The sequence below is a fragment of the Colias croceus genome, chromosome 8 (genome assembly GCF_905220415.1).
Source record: "Colias croceus chromosome 8, ilColCroc2.1".
NCBI classification, from domain to species: Eukaryota; Metazoa; Arthropoda; class Insecta; order Lepidoptera; family Pieridae; genus Colias; species Colias croceus.
Window position 1 is genome coordinate 11,296,999 of NC_059544.1, and position 18,000 is coordinate 11,314,998.

Here is an 18,000-nt window from a genome sequence, read left to right on the forward strand (position 1 = left end):
AGACGTTTAATTCAACACACATGAAAGACTTAAAAATAAAAATAAAAAAAAACAGAAAATTAAATAGAAAAACACAGTGAAATATAAAACATTAACATTAATTAGGTGTGATTCTGTGTGCTGAACAGGGACACCACTCAGGAATTCTGTGGCTTAAGAGCTGCAGCACTGATTTTCAGTGGTTCCCATGTTCCCAAATGACGCCTATAGTGGCAGAAAATGAAAAATATGATTAAATTAAAATAGATACACGTATATACACTACATAAATATCAAAATAAAACAAAATTCATAACTCAAAAGAAATAATAATAATATAATTTATTAATAAACAATTTAAATATATAAAAATAAAATAAATATTTATGAATAACAGAAATATTTAACAATTTATTATGTGGACTGTCCATTTTAAAACCGACTTTCCCAAAACTTGTCTCAGGATATCACTTAATAGCGTGTATTTATTCACCAGACGGTGGAAGCAGGTTGCAGCGCCGCAGAGCAAGCCCGCGCGCTGGGCTGCGCGCTGCGGGCGGGCGGCGAGGCGCGCCTGCACCCGGCCGCGCGCTCGCCCGACCACCTGCACATGCTGCTGCCCGTGTTCGCCTGCCCTGCTGCTTGTCTTGGCGCTCATCTCGTGCAGGTGATATTATATACCACCTCCTCTTCAGTATCAGTATGGGAAGTGACACTGTACACCAGCACTTTCCTTGTCACTTTATTCACTACGTAATATAGAATATTCAAAGATACATAAAAATATATCTTACTCTTGCAAAACAACTTTTAGTGCGCTGCAAAACGATACTTTAGTCCGTTAATATATCAATCTATCAAAAAACAGAAAAAAATGAGGCAAATTAAAATATTCATCAATTTATTGCTATTGAATTCCATAACACAATAATGCGTTCACCATTTTTTGTTCAACTCAGATTCTCATAAATTATACTTTTTCCAAATTTCAACAGGTGATAATCCGTGAAGCGTGCGACCGTTCAGTAATAGACGTGAGCGGTGGTACCGTGCGAGTGGACTGCGGCACTTCAGCCGTCATACTGGAGCCGTGCCTGCTGCTGCTGCTGCTTCACGCCTCGCGGTACTTGGACGCGCAGCCGGTTAGTACTAGAAAGTGAATTTTTCAAACACAAACATTTATTTATTCAGCTAAATTAAGTTTAGACGCACTTAGACGTTTGAATTGTCACATTACATAAAAATGTAAAGGGCATTGAAACTTTCTGGCATATCAAACCCGCCGCCATTTTGATTTTTTTTCAAAATCGCGGCGCACGATTAAAGTGCTAGGTATGGATAGAGGATACATAGACAATCAAAAAATGTCTAATAACATAGTACCCTAAAGCGTCACATTACCGAGATATTTGGAGGTAAATAACAGTTTATTGGAAGAAAGTAGGTAGATTCATTACATAAAAACATACATACATTACATAAAAATGTAAGTAATGTAATGAATAGCTACTTTCTTCCTGTAATAATAATAATCTACCCGGGAGTGATTAGTTGGAGATAATATTATGCATATAGACACGTAATAAGTCTATTTTTAGTGTTTGTCGTACTCATAAGTGAATATTTACGTCCAAATATCTCGGTAATGTGGCGCTTTAGGGTACTATGTTATTAGACATTTTTTGTTCGTCTATGTGTCCTCTATCCATACATACCACTTTAATCGTGCGCCGCGATTTTGAAAAAAAATCAAAATGGCGGCGGGTCGATATGCCAGCGTCCATACAAAAAGTTTCAAACCCCTTTACTGCCAATTCCCATTTTAGAAAACTCGTTTGATATTTTTGGTGTAATTTATAACAGTCATCATTATCCCAAAAGCTAAAATCTAATTGTCTCATAATTAGCAAGAAATTAGATGACTCTTAGAATTCAAATGATAAAACTTGATATTTCTTATTGGCTCTTCTTTGTAAAAACTGTTTTTCGAAACAGTGGTAAATATTATATTAAGTATTTTGACAGATACAAAAATCACGTTTTAAGTTTTTTTTTTAAACTTAACAGGAAATACAATGGGAAGAAATCGACCTGAGCGCTGAGAACGATCACGAAGACGAAGGCGTGGGTAAACGGCAGCGAGGCGAAGCGTCAAGTGGGTCATCTTGGAGTTTAGCGTTATCAGCATTAGCTGCGTTGTTGAGACCAACGCATCCAAGACGCAGCTTCAATGCGTACCAGGCGGCTAGGGTGCCGCTACTTAACCATTTGTTGCTGGCTTGTAAGGTTAGTCGCTAATTTTATGTTAATTAGATTTTTTTCAGAAAATATTTTATCCTAAATTTCTAAGATGGAAGCAAATTCTTATAACATGTCGTGTGATGTTAAGATTTAAATTTTTTATGTTGCATAGTGAGCAGTGGTGGCTCAGTGGTGAGACCTCGGACTTCGAATCGATAAGTCCGGGGTTCGAGACCAGGCGAGCGCGCAGGAAATAAATTGATTTTTCAATTTATCTGCGCATGTTATAACATTACCACTGTTCGAACGGTGAAGGAAAACATCGTGAGGAAACCGGCATGTCGAAGAATTAAAAAGTTCGACGACATGTGTCATCCGCCAACACGCACTTGGCCAGCGTGGTGGATTATGGCCTGTACCCCCATAGGAGGCCCGTGTACCAGCAGTGGGAACGTATATGGGCTGATGATGATGAATGTAATTATGTAAAGACTTATCCGCGAATGTTACAAATTTTGAGAGCTTAATCGTTAGTAAACATTTAAAATAAAATAGGCTCTAGATGCGAGCCTTGGATGACACCCGGAGAAACTACAAAAAATATGTGATTCATAGCCATTAACTGTTATTTTTTACGTTCTATTGTCTGCATAATTTGCAAGCCACTATGGCTTTAGTCGTAGTGTGTGACCACTGATAAGTTTTTACTCAGTCCCAAATGATCCACCTTATCAAATGCCTTACTTAAATCCTTAAGTATATTTTTGCATCTATTTCTTGACCTCTATCGTCAATTTTGCATAAATAGTCAGTTTTAGTTATATTATTATCTGTATGTCTAAACAGCATTTAAATTTATAAAATAAGTTAATAGGTCTTTAAAAACATGGGTGTCATAATTTATTTGTCTTTTTTTTATTTTTTGTTTTAACTGGAGGATACATAAGCTTTTCATGCAATGTATATGAACGAGTATGCTTGTTTTAGGAACGCTTCCTGAACTCAGATGCTTCGGCGCTGTCGGAGCGCAGCAGCAGCACGCTGGTGCGGCTGGTGCGCGCGCTGCTCGACGCGCCGCCGCTGCTCGCCAACATCGCGCTCATCGCCGACTTCCTGCTGCTCATGCACCAGGTACGTGTGCTACAGGAGCGCTGACAGAGCGCAGCAAGTGCTGTCTTGCAGTGTCCCCCCTCACCGCCTTTAATGAATCTATACAAAAGACGTAAAATCCGTCTCGAAGGACCAATTTGCCAAGACCACTAATTGCTGAAAAAATTATAAAAAAACAACAAATCTAAAAACTGTATTTGCTTAAACTTACTCAACAGTATAACAGTACCTAATTAAATTTTTATTGGTGTGAAAAACACACAAATAAAAATAATAACATTTGTAACAGGCAAGCGAAACGTTCATAACGCACTCGCGCGCGAACTTCTACTTCCTGGTGACGTCAGAGACGCCGGACAGCAGCGAGTTCAACCTGCTGCAGCTGCTCCGCAAGCGCAAGCAGCCCGTGCGCTGGCGCAGCCGCGACGCGATCGACAAGTCCAGCTCGTCCAGCGCGTCCAACGACGACCGCGACACGGACGGCGAGAGGACCGATCTGGACCACTCCAAGCAGATCAAGTCCATTGTCAACTCGAGGATTAAGGAAAACCGGTTAGTTTTATTCAAAAGCTTTGTTTCATTATTCTCTTTGACTCTACGGAAGACAAGGATAAAGCTCTCTAAGCATTTTTAAAAATGGTTGCAATTTGCGCAATTTGTTACCAACCGTTTTAAAAGGCATAATTTGAAATTTATTGTATTGTGGAAATATTAACGCTGTAGTTTTGTTTCAGGAGTAGTATCTCCTCTACGTCAGAATACTCAGATGCCACTACAGCGGGTAAGTGTCATTCAATATATTCTACATAAACAAAAAAAAAAATGTAAAATATATTATCAAAATGTTTTAAAAAAGACTTGTTTCTATGATCCTGCTCTTTTACTTCTTAATCCAAAAAAAATTACAAAAATGTTTTGTAAATATTTGTCGCTATTTTTTACAGAGGTGGGTGGCAGTGACGGGGGAGGGGAAAGGATTGAAAACGGAGACGCAGATCCTCTGAAGGAGTACGTTGTTATCGATTCTGAGGAAGTCGGACAGACCAACGTTGACATGTACGCGGATAGCTTGTATCAACAGGTGAGCTATTCTATAAAAACTTTTTGCATTTTTAAAACTACCTGCATTAACAGCCTTTTTTTTGTCAATAGTAAATGTATGATACAGTTCATATTATATAGATTATAAAATTGTGTAAAATGTGCAAGTTTATTTTTCTTGTTTTATTGCTTTTTCCTTTAAAAACGTGATTTTTACTTCAGAAGCTAAAAGTGTATTGAATCTTTTCTATTGAAAGTCAATAATATTTTGTAGTATCATTTTATTTCCAAGATTTAACGATATTGCCTTATTTAAACAACAAATCTTAATTTTTGCAGCGTTCAGTCCGCGCAGGCGCAGAGCCGGGTTGGAGCGCGTGTTCAGGGCTGCTGCTGTTGCTGCGCGACACCGTGCTGCAACTGCCGCAACATTTGTTGCCACAGGTGGGAGTTGTTAGAATATCCTGTTTTTTTATTGTAAAGTTATCTTTGTATTGTTACCTCTCGTTGGAAGTGGAGTTCAAAGCTTTAGAGTTTAGACGTTTAATACACTAGGTTCGCTTTATTTTACAAACTATTTCCTCCATAATCCAAATCTATTTCCAAACATTTTACTTCTTTAGGCGCGTTGAGAGTAAAATTTCAAGGTCGCGTCATGGCAATACCGTCACGTTATGGAGTAAAGCGACTATTTTGGTATCTTGAATCTTCCTAAAGAAATTTCAATTCTGACACATGTGCTCGGCACACACGATCTTTTTTTTCTTTTAACAAACTACCCCATTATTTAAAACATAATGACTCATCAATTATTTATTTATTTATTTTAATTATACTATACAGGCGATAGGCGGCGCGATCCAGCCGGAACAAGTGGCAGTGCTCGCGAACCACCGCAGTGCGCACGTGCGCGCGGGCGTAGTGCGCGTGGCGGCCGCGCTGCAGCGCCGCCTGCCCGCCGCCACACAGCACCTCTACGTGCACCTTGCTAACCAGGTGCGTGCTGATGCTCCGCGGTTTCACCCGCATTGCTCCGCTCCTGTTAGTCTGAGCGTGATGATGCCTATAGCCTTCCTCGATAAATGGGCTATCCAACACCGAAAGAATTTTTCAAATCGGACCAGTAGTTCCTAAGATTAACGCATTCAAACAAACTCTTCAGCTTTATATTACTATTATAGTATAGATCAGAATTTGTCCGAAACATAACTCTGCTTGCAGGCAGGCAGAGTTTTCTTATAAACGTATACAATATTGTCCGATTGAATTGTCATAGTAGTCGTAATTATAGCATCATACAAGCAAGACGAGTTTTTCTTTATAAAATCATCATTCAGTTTATCGCATTCTAAATTTAACCCCAGTGACCGAACAATAATTGAACATTACTGCCACGAAATTTGAATGAATGTTTTATACTGATTTAATTTTAGTTTCGACTGTTGAACTTTTATTCATAAGTAAATTTTATTTAAAAAAGTGTCAAAATATTGTCAATCAAATACACCAGTTTTGATGATAATTTCAGTGATATGATTTTCCGAAACCTAAATTTGATCCCAGTTTTATCAAAATATGTAATACATTTTTTGAGAATTATTACAACTTTTAGATCTCTATGTACGAGGGCTCTTGGGAGTTAGCAGAGGCGTGTACCGCGCTGCTCACAGGACAAGACTTGCCACTTGAAGACCAAATTGATGTAAGACTTAAAATAGTGTTTTTTACGTCTACAGTAGATTGTTTATGGCTTTTATTAAGTATTTTATTTGATTTATTATTATAAAGTGATGTGGGTTTGATCCCCAATTTATTTTCGTTTAAAAAAAATTTCATACGAAAACATGAAACGCAATTTAGACAATAGATGTAAACTCTCGCTTGCAAAGCTTATTTTATTTTTTATCTGATTTCTCTTCCAAGACAAATATTACATACTTAATGAATATTTTCATGATTTATCAAAGTTCTTCCCAATCCCATCACTGTTGTCTCACTCCAGGAAGAAGTATGGTCCCACGTGGACGAAACCTGGTGTCCCCGTTCAGCCCCACTACTGGGCGTGTTGCCGGCCTGCCTCGCGGACGTGCCACTAGCACACAATATTATTGCTGTACTGCGCAGACTTGTTGATAAGGTAACACTCGATTGTGTACCTTAAGTACACTTGGATATGGGTGAAATTCAAATTTGTACAATTAGATGTTTTCATTTGCCAGAAATTAGAAAGAGTTAAAAATAATGTAATTAAAGTTATAGTAGTTTGATTATGATGAAAAAATGCATAACATTGAAAGGAGATTGCCCAAGTGACTATGGCACTTGGTATCGCAATCAAACTTATTGTGTCAAGATGAAATATATCTCAATTTAAAGCTTGATGTTAGTACTTTTAGAAACGATTAAAGTTTTTATATAAATAAGCCGCAGTTCGCGACTAAAAATAAAACAATAGTTTTATTCAACACTTAAAAAAAATACTTTATCGAGTTTAAACTAACGATGAACGTTAAGTTTTACATTTATCACATAGATAATATTTTAATTTACAAGACAAATGTGAAAAGTAAATCGTAATAAACATTATTTCAAAATAAATAACGTCGAACAATGCGTCGAATACATTCATTTCAAACAGAAACTATGACATGACGCTTGCAAAAGAGATAGATATATGTGTCAAAACAAAAACTTTTACTTTTATTTCTATTTATTCGGTATAATTACGACTTAATAGTGATAAATATGATCATTATAAATACAAATAGGAATTAACAATATCACGAACACGAGACACAACTAGTATTTTACCGATTCCATACGTGGTCATACATGTTTCAAAACACAAACTTTTACTATTATTTCAATTTATCCGGTATAATGTGGGTATAATTAAGACTTAATAGTGATACATATGATCATTATAAATACAAATAGGAATTAACAATATCACGAACACGTGGCACAACTAAAATTTTACCGATGCCACCCGTGGTCATTCTCCTTTATATTCTGCGAAACATGTTGCTAAACATGCTCTCAAAAAGTTGCTGTTAAAATTGAAAGAACTTTATCATTATTAATCTGTTAACAGCAAATGACAACTTTACAAATCTACCATATATCTCATAACTTTTTTTATTCTAAATAACAGTCAACAGTGAAAGCGCTATACGAAGTGGCGCTCACAGAAGTGGTGGTGCGTTGTATCAGCGCGGTGGGGGGGAGTGGTGGGAGTGGGATAGCTGGTGGGGAGGGGAGGGAGCTGCTGCTGGAGGACCTGCAGGATCTGCTCGTCAGGTTCGCATTGAGAGTGCTTGCGGGGAACCATAGCACGCAGGTACGAAGTGATATTGATATTATAGTGTTAAAAAAGTTTTCTTCGCTTCATAGTGATTATTTTTTTTTGAAGAATTGTAATAAGAATTAAAAAGTATACTTTTTCGTTGTGTTTTTTGTTTTTATGTGTTACAGTATGTGTCTATTGATTTTAGAAATCTGAAGCTGCAAAAAAATGTGTTGAAAAATTTAAAAATTAAAATGTCCCTTTAGATTTGCAACATTTTCAATTTATTTTGTTCCTATCTAAAAAAGCAAACAGTCATCAATTAAAGTATGTAAAAACATGATTCCTTCAACCTGTAATTTCAGATAATAGTAGACATGCACCACCTCCTAAGTTACATAGAGCGTGGTGGCAACGGGGACTCCGTGCCCACGACCGTGCAAGAGGAGGGCGAAGGCCCAAGCGAAGAGGGCGTAGCGCAAGCTGCCAGGAATGCACAGGTGGCGCTATATATCGCCCAGTTGGATCATTTGGAAGCCAGGTTGCATCAGATCCATGTTAGTGCGGCTGATAAGATCGCTGGGTATTTTAGTAATGGTGAGTAAAATAAGATGGTATATTTTTCAGTTAACGTTGTCTTTTATTAGCTTCGCCTGTATGTTTGTGTGTCATATTTTATACTTATTGAGTAATTTTGATCCACTTCAAACGAACAGATATTCAAACTTTGGACACTGATAAAGGATCGCTTAAAACACAATAATTTTGTGAGTTTAAGCAGGTTTTTTAGTCTTGCTGTTAACATTCTTAAAAAAAGTGTAACACAATATGTTCATAAAAATAAGTAAATTATGGGTTGCCGACTGTATTCTTTTGATATTTTATTTGGATATAATGTGTGTTCGCAAAATCCGCATCAATTTGTATTCCTTTTTTCGTTTCGTGGCGGGATGTTACGACGTACACTGACGATTCGTGTGAAAGAGGTTAAGAAATAGATGCATATATGGATTTTAGTAAGGCGTTCGATAAGGTGGATCATTTGTTACTGCTCAGAAATTTGTCAGGGATTGGTATTAACGGTTTAATGTTAAATTGAATTGCAACTTAATTATGCAATAAAACGGTACAATTTACAGTAAATAATAATGGTTATGAATCGCATCCATTTAATGTTACTTCGGGTGTTCTCCAAGGGTCGCACTTGGGCCCTATTTTGTTTTTATATTTGACAAATGAAATAAAAATAATAATAGTTACTAAAATGTATACTTCTATGTAATATTATATAGATTCTATGCCATAGAATCTATGGACTAACTTACAACGGGGATATGACTGGGATTATTTCGGTTGATTTTGCGTAATTAAAAAAATATGACTGGGATTATTATTTCGGTTGATTTTGCATATTGATTTATTGTAATAGTGCAGCGTTTTTTTTTTTTGCAATTAGTGTTATCGTCATCAACGGAGCGTGGTGAGCGCGGTGAGGTAGCGTCCCGGCACGGCGCGGTGGTGTCCCGCGCGGCCGCCTTCCTGCTGGCGAGGTCGCCGCGCAAGCCGCTCGCGCGGGAGGACGCGCTGCTGTTCCGCCTGCTCGACACGCTGCTGCTCGGTAGGTGCTGCTCCGAGCGGGACATGTGGCGAAAGCATGGATTCTTTCAACAAAAAAATATAAAATAAAACAAAATCATACTCCTAAAATTTATCTGTGTCACAAAGAAAGGGAAATCTCGCAGTATATGCTGCATCTGCAAAACGAACGCAGTGCTGATTTTGAGAAGTTCCTATTTCGAATGGCAGTTGGAGAACAGTAATTCTTCCACATGTTTAAGTTTTGGTCCTTCTACCCGGATTTTTATTTTGGTCCTTCGAGCAGGATTTTTACTCTTGTCTTTATCGTGGTAGGTGTGAACGGGGGCGGCGGGCGGGCGCGCTGGCGCTGGGGCGGCGGTGCGGAGTGGGCGGCGCTGCTGGGCGAGGTGTTCTGGTGGGCGGCCAGCCCCGCGCCCGGCGTGCGCGCGCTGCAGCCGCGCCTGCTGCGGGCGCTCTACTGCGCGCCGCCCAGCGTCAGGGACGCGCTCGCGCCCAAAGATCCTTCGCACATGCGTAAGGTATGATTAGACAAAATAATTTTAACTACCTTGGTAGTTCGCAGCATAAAGTGGTATCTAACGTCAAGCACGATTTTTGCTATCGTAGAACCGGTCTGATGAACCGGTGTGATAGTTCAAAAAAGGTTTTTCAATACCATGAACTACAGATGTCATAAAAAATATATCCCCATATTCAGACGTTTTGCATAAATACAAATTTTTGACTCTTAAAAATAGGCGTTTGCTCCTTCAGACCATGTTCTTGTACGGACTTTGTAATAACAAATTTGACTGTCAGTATCTTGTGAGTAAATTATTTTACACCGTGCCACGAACTGCATACCGGCGAAAGCTACGCACTTATCATCTATTCGCTACTGAGGCATGTCGTTCGAATGCTGGCTTGCGCTCCCCTTTACGTCATGTTGTTGACAATTTTAATAAAAATTTCTCTGACCTTGACATCTTTTCGAATTCAAAATTTAAGTTTCGAAGAAGTTTAGTTGATCTGCTCCTAAACATGCAATAACCTAGGTATCTTATTTTGCGTCCCTCTACCTTTATCTCTAATTTTTGATTTATTTTATTTTTATTGCCATGGCTAAGTGCACATTTATATTTATTTTTTCTTATTCGCATTTGTTGCACGTATAAAAATGTATGTATCCAAACTGTGGATAATGTTGTTGGTTGGACAGTTATACCTGTATTTAGACTAAGTTTTATTGTACAATTAACCACTGTTCTGCTGTTTATTATCCCTAATAAAGAAAATAAAATAAAATGAAAATGTGATACACACTTTCGTATCTAGTATCTATATATTTTTGGTAAGAATGGAGTAGTATGGTCCAAAAGAAATTTAAAAATGTTTTTTTAATTTTTTATGCAGATTACTAGTATTTTCGTTACTTGTAATAGAACGCATTTAAATAGTAAATAGCGTGTTGGATTGTGCAGCTGTCCGTGTACCTGCTGACAATGATCCGGCACATCCACCTGGCCGCAGAGGGCGCGCAGGCGGAGCCGCTGGAGCTGGCCATCACGGACTGGGCGCGCGACTGGGCCGTGGGCTCGCAGGCCGAGCTGGCGGAGCGCCCGCTGCCGGCGGAGGCCGAGCGCCTGCTGCGCGCCGACGAGCTGCGCTGGGCGCGCGCGCACGGGCCCGGCGCGCACGCCGCGCACCTTGCTAAGTGCGTCTAACGAATACGTTCATTTTCATACGTGTTAAGCAGCTATTCTTAATGATATTGCTCAGTGAGGGCAGAAATTTTTCAATTTAGTACATAATATCATCCTCTGTTACATTTTAACGTGATTTTTTTTATAACAGAGAAAATAGATTTACACTAGTGACATAACTTGCTACAAAAAGCTACTTATCTTCTCTATGTGTAATTATATTTCAGTTTATTATCTTTCACTAAAATTAATGAAATTCACACGTTCACTTGACTTCAGGGCAGTGTTCAGTCGTTCAACACTCGCTACCCGCGTGTGCGAGACAGCAATGGCGGCGACACGGCGTGTAGTCGACGCGCAGAACGCTGAGCGCAAAGCGTTCCTCGACCACCTGCGGGATACACACGCCCGCATGGCGCGTGCGCACACGCGGTGGGCACGCACCATCGATGCGCATACTCATGAGCGAGGTAAGACTTAACTAGTAATACAAAATAGTACAGAATGCAATAATTGTTTTTTTTTTTTTGTGTTTTGTTTTCTTTCGTACAATTTTAACTGTCGTTTTAATTTTAGCGTTGCATGAGTTGATTGGTAAAATGCATTTCGTGAATATAGAGCTGGTACGAATCACTTTTTTTAAATGTTGTTAATTTTTTGGTTATTTTTTTAATTTTGGTCCTTCGAGCCTCCATCTCATACTTTTTGACGTGATAACGTCTTTAAAATCGTTTTAGTCGGGTGACATGTTCAGAAACTTGTGTCACATCAAAACCTCGCGATCGCAGGTATAACGAGAGAGAGACGGACCGATCTCCCGTCTCATCTCGAGCGTCTCATCTCATCATAAGACGTTATCACGTAAACATCTCGATCGTAAACCTACTTTACAAACAATCAATTTTTGTAATTTAAATTTTTTGTATGTTTAAAAATTGTGGTCCTTCGAGTCTACCACTTGTAACATAATACTGGCAGGCGTGTGGCACCGCGCGCGCGGCTACCCGCAGGCGTGGGCGCTGGACGGCGCGGAGGGGCCGGGCCGCGTGCGGCTGCGGCTGCGGCGCGCGCACCTGCGCCTGCCGCCCGACAAGCTGCAGCCCGCGCACCGATACAAGTCCGGTGAGTAAAAAAAATCAAAGATAAAGATACCTTAATCGTCGCCTTACTCCATGATGTGATGGAATTGTTATGATGCGACCTTGAAATTTTACTCTCAACGCGTTTAAAGAAATTTCACTTCAAAAATGTTACAAATGTGATTTAGTTCGTTGTCTTTACGGACATCAGTTTGACATGAACCATATTGTTTTATTTTATTTTTAACATGTTTTCATATAATAAATATTGTGTTATAGAGAACGCCAAGTACCCGCCCCCGCTGCAGTCGGTGCTGGGCGGCGGCACGTGGCGCGGCGCGCGGCTGCAGCGCGGCGAGGCGGTGGCGCACATGGCGCGCGCGCTGCGCGTGGGCGTGGCGGCCGAGGAGGGGGGCGAGCTGCTGCTCACCGACCGCGCCATCCACTTCGTGCCCGACGCGGGCGACGGCCTCGCCTGGCCCGCGCACAGCGTGTACGCCGCCGCCACGCGCCGCTGGTGCCTGCAGGAGCGCGCCGTCGAGGTGCGCACCAACACACACGCACAGACATGCAGGCGACACGCACGCAATTACACACACTCACACGCATACGTACGCACACATACGTGTTACACACACTCACACGTATAACAGACACGCACACATACGTGTTACACACACTCACACGTATAACAGACACGCACACACACGCACACCAGTGGCGTAGCTAGCATAGGTGGCACCCGGGGCGGATTTTATAGGTGTCACCCTAAAACTCAATCGAAACTGTTAAAATAAAAAAAAGTTATAATCATTTACGTTTTATTAAAATATGAGTACCTATTACAAATATTTGTTTATTATGTAAAACAAATTTAGTTTGTTAAAAATTAAAATTTCTTCCTTCTAGCTTTGACACTAGCGAACTCCGAAATCACGTCTTCAAAATTTATATTTTGTGTTGCTTCATGTTCTATCGTTAAAATACCAAGATTGTTTAATCTGGTTTCGGTCATTGTAGACCGCAAATAATTTTTAATTAATTTTAATTTGCTGAAACTTCTCTCACATGAAGCTACTGATGCACATATTGTTATAAATAACTTTAGTGCTACCGTTAGATTCGGAAGAGATTCTGTAAAATCCCATTCCACAATAAATTTCAAAAAGTCCAGTATCACCCAATTAGAGACAGTAATATTAGCCGCTTTTAAATGTCTTCTCAATCTTGGTATTTCTAAAAGGAGTTCTGTTTCTGATACTTCATCGTAAAGGTTAGTAAATTTTGATATAGCTAATTTTAACTGTTCAGTGTTTGCCGAAAGCAAGGTCTTTGACTGCACAACCTCAAACAATGAAGCTACGTCTTTAATGGACTTTACTCTTGTTTCGAGTTCAATATTGAATCTGTCAATGCATTCTAACATGTCCTTTTGAAGTTCCGCTCTAAGTGTAAGTCCAGCCTCGGTGGACGACGCTAACTCACCGGGCATGCGTTTCTTGCGACGAATTCGTCGTTCCATCGAAATGTTGTATTTTTCCGATTTTTGTACAGCAAAATCTATTGCCTCTTCTGCTAGATGCAACCGTTTCTCTCCAATGAATAGACGAAGTGCTTCTAGTTTTATGATTATTTCATCAACACATAAACCTTTACTTTGTAATGCGATCTGAGCATTGTTCACTTCCCTTAGCACATCATTCCAAAAGAAAAGAAAACAAAGAAATGAGAAATTGCACACAGCAGGCATAAGATTTTGTGCAGCACCTCTAGTTTCTAAATTTACGTCTTGGTCACATAGTTCCTCAATTGCAGATATTATCCCATCAAAATTTTCAGCCAATACTTTTACTGCACCGTAATGAGCACTCCATCGCGTTGTCGAAAGTCTTTTAACAGATGCTTTGCTGTGATTGAGGAGCACTTCCCAACGACTTGTGGAAGTTGAAAAAAAGTTAAATATTGTTTCCACTGCTCCGAAAAATGTAACACAAGTCACATTTTGTGCGAACGAATGTTGGCCGCATAAATTAATTGAATGATCTATACAACCAATAAAAATTGCTTTATTGTTTTTTTCTTTTATAATAGCTTGTACTCCTCCGTGTATACCACTCATAACTGCAGCATTATCATAACCTTGAGAACGACACATCATAATATCTAAGCCATCGTTTTCAAGCTTCTTTAGTATTTCAGCGCTTAAGTCAGCTGCTTTTTTTCCATGTAAAGGAAAGAATCCTAAGAATACTTCTTTGACTTCTACTTTTCTATTATTAATTTTTACATAACGAATCACTTCAGACATTTGATCAACATGTGAAACGTCAGGTGTGCTATCAAACATGATACCGAAATATTTTGCCGATTTAATTTCGTTTACAAGCTGACATTTTACATGATTAGCTAAAACATTTATGAACTCATTTTGTATTTCTGGCGATAAATATGTTACTTTAGGTGATTTTTCCTGCTCCAAATATAGTATATGTTCTTTGAGTACTGCATCATACTTTGACAGCAGTTTAACTAGTTCTAAGAAATTACCTTTATTAGACGACCCTTTGGTTTCATCATGTCCACGAAATGCTAGGTTTTGTTTAGCCAAAAACAATGTTATATCTAATAATCGAGATAAAAGATTTTTCCACTTCTGTTTTTCCGTATTCATTAATTGCAAGGCTGCATCATCTATTGTGGTGTGAGATTTTAATCTCATTTCCAAAGTTTTCCACTTTTCGAAATTTTCTAAATGTTCACATGAAGTTTCATGGTCCAATACTTTAGGATTTAGTTTCCACCACTTCTGAAATCCAGTTGTAAATGTTGTTTGTATGTTACTGACAGCAAATAAACGACAGCAAAAACAGTACAGGTTATTTGATATAGGAGAAAATACCATCCATGATCGTAGAATTTTTTCACCACTAGGCATCGGTTTATAAAACCATTCCTGTGAAAGATGACGAGAATCACCTTTAATCTTTGAACCATGACGAGATACAGTAGGAAACGGTCCTTCTTTGTTCTGGAAATGTTCACTGCCCTTTTTTATTATGTCAATGCGAACATTATCAGGTACCGGTAAACTCCAATGTGAAACATCTCTCAAGTGTTGAACTGATTCTTCAAAGCTAATGCTATCTCCGAAAGTAGCATTAACGGCGTCATTTTCATTATTTATTTTGATTCCGTCAAGGTCCTGGGTCGTCTTCATTGATTCTGTATTGTCGATGTTGCTATCTGAATGTGAGTCTCCAAGATGTGAATCATTACTTTCGTCAGCAGGAGACTCGGGTACTTTACTTGAACTTTGGCCGCTATCTGCTTTTGTGACATATTTGAAAAGAGAACCGGACATGCTCTGAATTTCATCCATTTTAGCCTTTTTGGCTTTTCTCTGTTGAAACCCGCTTTGTCTTTTCGAAGTATGAATTCCCCGAGGCATATTTCGTTCTGGGTATTCTAAAAAATATTTTTAGTTAGTAAGTGAAACGTTGATTTTATAAACTAATTATAACAGTAAATAAACACCTACACGTTACGTAACTAGCTTTGTGAAATATATTTTTCCCAGACGCAGGATTGTTAATTTATATTACCTAACAATCCTGCGTCTGGGTGTAAATATGTTTTAAGTATTATTAGAAAAATATTAGTTAAAAACTCCACCGTTAATTGTGATATCCGTGCCACGAGTGCTCGAGCTGCTCATCTCGGAGCAAAATCAACGTACGCGAAGTTGTATGATATGATTATGATAACTTTCAATCAAAAATCTAAACTTAATGTATTCCGTTTTTGTAAACAAATCCCATTGCTATTAGATAGGAAAATATTAAGTAAGTTAATAATAAATAAGAATATTATTTACAATTAAACATTATTACCTAAAGTAATATCGTAAAACGTGTAGAAATATAAGTAAAATCTTTTTACACCAGCAAAGTCTTTAAAACCTATTTTAATAAATAAATACCTTTAGTAGATAAGTAATACTTGCCCAGGCTAAACAAAAAAATATTATTGCAATCCGTCTGAAATACCTTCTTTAGGTACCTATTTATCATTTAGGACGTCTCAATAATATAGTTTAAAATACACAGTAATTAAAAGAGAATAAAATTGAAGGGTTTTTCAAAATAATCTAAGATACTGCTATTAGAAACTAAATGGATAAAAAATGTAAGTATTACCTGTAATAACAAAAATAATTCACTTACCTTGTTTATTTTCTTCAAGAATCGACTTTTATACAAAAAATGTTGTTTATAATATCTAATAATTAACAAACACTTTGCACTAGACTTTCACACGTTCACGTAAGCGAATATTGAAATGAATGCGGTCGGAAACAAAAGAAGCCCAATCCACAATACAAGTGACGAGCGCTATATCGAGGGAATCCCCTGACTAGCGTTGGTTATGCGCGAACGGGGTATTAAATTTTGGGGGAATCCCTGATCGATTGACACTGTGCACATTGTTTTTTTTTAATATCAATTATTATGTTCGTGGTACGATATTATAGTTACCTAGATAATTTTATTAGTGGCGGTTATGCTCTCTGCCGCAGATTTACGATTTTTTATAAATAGAAAGAACTATAACTGATGGTCATAGTCGGGCTCGGGTGTCACCCCTAAACGGGTGACACCCGGGGCGGGCCGCCCCCGCCGCCCCCCCTTAGCTACGCCACTGACGCACACATACGTGTTACACACACTCACACGCATACGTACGCACACATACGTGTTACACACACTCACACGCATAACAGACACGCACACGCACGCACACAAACATGCATACGCACAGATAAACTGCGTGTGTGCACTCGTTTAGATAAACATACTGTATACAGCACTATTGTTACGTAGATCTATAGTTATTGACATTATAGAGAAGATAGAAATTTTTAAACCTATTGAATGTTTTATTCTAAAAAAAACAATGTCGGTTCAATAATTTAAGATTTTATTTACTTGCAAAAACTCTAATATCTTTAACTACCGCCAGGTGTTTGTCCGACCGTCTCACGCATACCTCCTCGCGTTCGAGACGCCGGCCGACCGCACCGCGTTCCTCACGCAACTGGCAAGGTTACACCCGCACATCAAGTACGTATTTATTTACACGTTAGTAACTTTTCCTGCAATCTATTGATAAATGATGTGTTTCCTAATAAAGAAGTTAAAACGTTGGAAGTTAAAACAGATGAAAAATTTATTAATTATATTTCATAAAATTAAACATTTTTTAAACTCTAATATACGTGGGGAAAATTCTGAAATGGTTAAAGTATTTTAGTTCTGAATATCTGTCACTTGTGACGTCATTTGATCCATCCGTTTTAACAAACAGGTAAAAAAATACTTATTATTAACTCTGAAATGCGTGATAAAAACTGTAATGTTTTAAGTATTCAAGTTCGAACAAGTCAAATGTCGTCACAAGCTACAAACGTTCCAACTAAAATACGTTAACTTAAACTACTTCTAACGTTAATCAAACGCTCACAGAACTGAACCCGAAAGCCTAACAGAAGCGATGAACCAATGGCGCAACGGACAAATCACAAACTGGGAGTACCTCATGATCCTCAACGGTCTCGCGGGTCGCTCCTACAACGACCTGATGCAGTACCCGGTGATGCCCTTCGTGCTCGCGGACTACACGTCCAAGATCCTGGACCTTACGGACCCGGCGTCCTTCCGGGACCTGAGCAAGCCCATGGCGGTGCAGAATAAAAATAGGGAACAGCACTATATCAATACGTATAATGTGAGTTTAGTAGACTATCACTCTATTTTAGTAGATTTTCATGTTTTGAGCTTTTAATACTAATCATGTTTTAAAATAGTTTTTATGATTATTTTGATAAAAATTCAAATATCTAATGCTCTTCTATATTAATTAGGAATCTAATAATTATGAACTATCTAGTATTATACAAATTTTGCGAAAGAAGTTCCGCTTCTGG

At 38.6% G+C, this 18,000-nt stretch overlaps 2 protein-coding genes across 6 annotated transcripts in view; one reads left to right on the plus strand and one right to left on the minus strand.

The window, feature by feature from the left end:
- The window catches only part of LOC123694057 (lysosomal-trafficking regulator), a 68,515-nt gene that overhangs the window by 37,786 nt on the left and 12,729 nt on the right, over window positions 1-18,000 (plus strand). For both annotated transcript variants that reach the window (XM_045639354.1, XM_045639355.1), the window contains 21 exons: window positions 476-646; window positions 975-1,121; window positions 2,047-2,265; window positions 3,208-3,351; window positions 3,620-3,882; window positions 4,065-4,111; window positions 4,275-4,411; window positions 4,711-4,815; window positions 5,215-5,367; window positions 5,984-6,073; window positions 6,374-6,508; window positions 7,526-7,711; window positions 8,023-8,254; window positions 9,114-9,275; window positions 9,569-9,774; window positions 10,717-10,949; window positions 11,218-11,408; window positions 11,917-12,060; window positions 12,297-12,559; window positions 17,037-17,137; window positions 17,540-17,801. In XM_045639354.1, coding sequence (XP_045495310.1) covers window positions 476-646; window positions 975-1,121; window positions 2,047-2,265; window positions 3,208-3,351; window positions 3,620-3,882; window positions 4,065-4,111; window positions 4,275-4,411; window positions 4,711-4,815; window positions 5,215-5,367; window positions 5,984-6,073; window positions 6,374-6,508; window positions 7,526-7,711; window positions 8,023-8,254; window positions 9,114-9,275; window positions 9,569-9,774; window positions 10,717-10,949; window positions 11,218-11,408; window positions 11,917-12,060; window positions 12,297-12,559; window positions 17,037-17,137; window positions 17,540-17,801 — 3,591 coding nt within the window. The remainder of the gene's footprint in view (window positions 1-475; window positions 647-974; window positions 1,122-2,046; window positions 2,266-3,207; window positions 3,352-3,619; window positions 3,883-4,064; window positions 4,112-4,274; window positions 4,412-4,710; window positions 4,816-5,214; window positions 5,368-5,983; window positions 6,074-6,373; window positions 6,509-7,525; window positions 7,712-8,022; window positions 8,255-9,113; window positions 9,276-9,568; window positions 9,775-10,716; window positions 10,950-11,217; window positions 11,409-11,916; window positions 12,061-12,296; window positions 12,560-17,036; window positions 17,138-17,539; window positions 17,802-18,000) is intronic.
- LOC123694058 (zinc finger MYM-type protein 1-like) lies at window positions 12,745-16,702 on the minus strand. 4 transcript variants are annotated; one of them, XM_045639356.1, is made up of 2 exons: window positions 16,241-16,702; window positions 12,745-15,482 (listed from the first exon to the last, which is right to left on the minus strand). In XM_045639356.1, exon 2 carries the CDS (start codon window positions 15,463-15,465, stop codon window positions 12,907-12,909), a length of 2,559 nt encoding a protein of 852 aa, XP_045495312.1. In that variant the 5' UTR covers window positions 15,466-15,482; window positions 16,241-16,702; the 3' UTR covers window positions 12,745-12,906. The 4 variants fall into 4 exon arrangements, 2 of the variants coding, with proteins under 2 accessions (XP_045495312.1, XP_045495313.1); XM_045639357.1 differs by lacking the exon at window positions 16,241-16,702 and adding an exon at window positions 15,556-15,612; XR_006751763.1 differs by lacking the exon at window positions 16,241-16,702 and having other exon boundaries at window positions 12,750-12,785; window positions 12,857-15,627.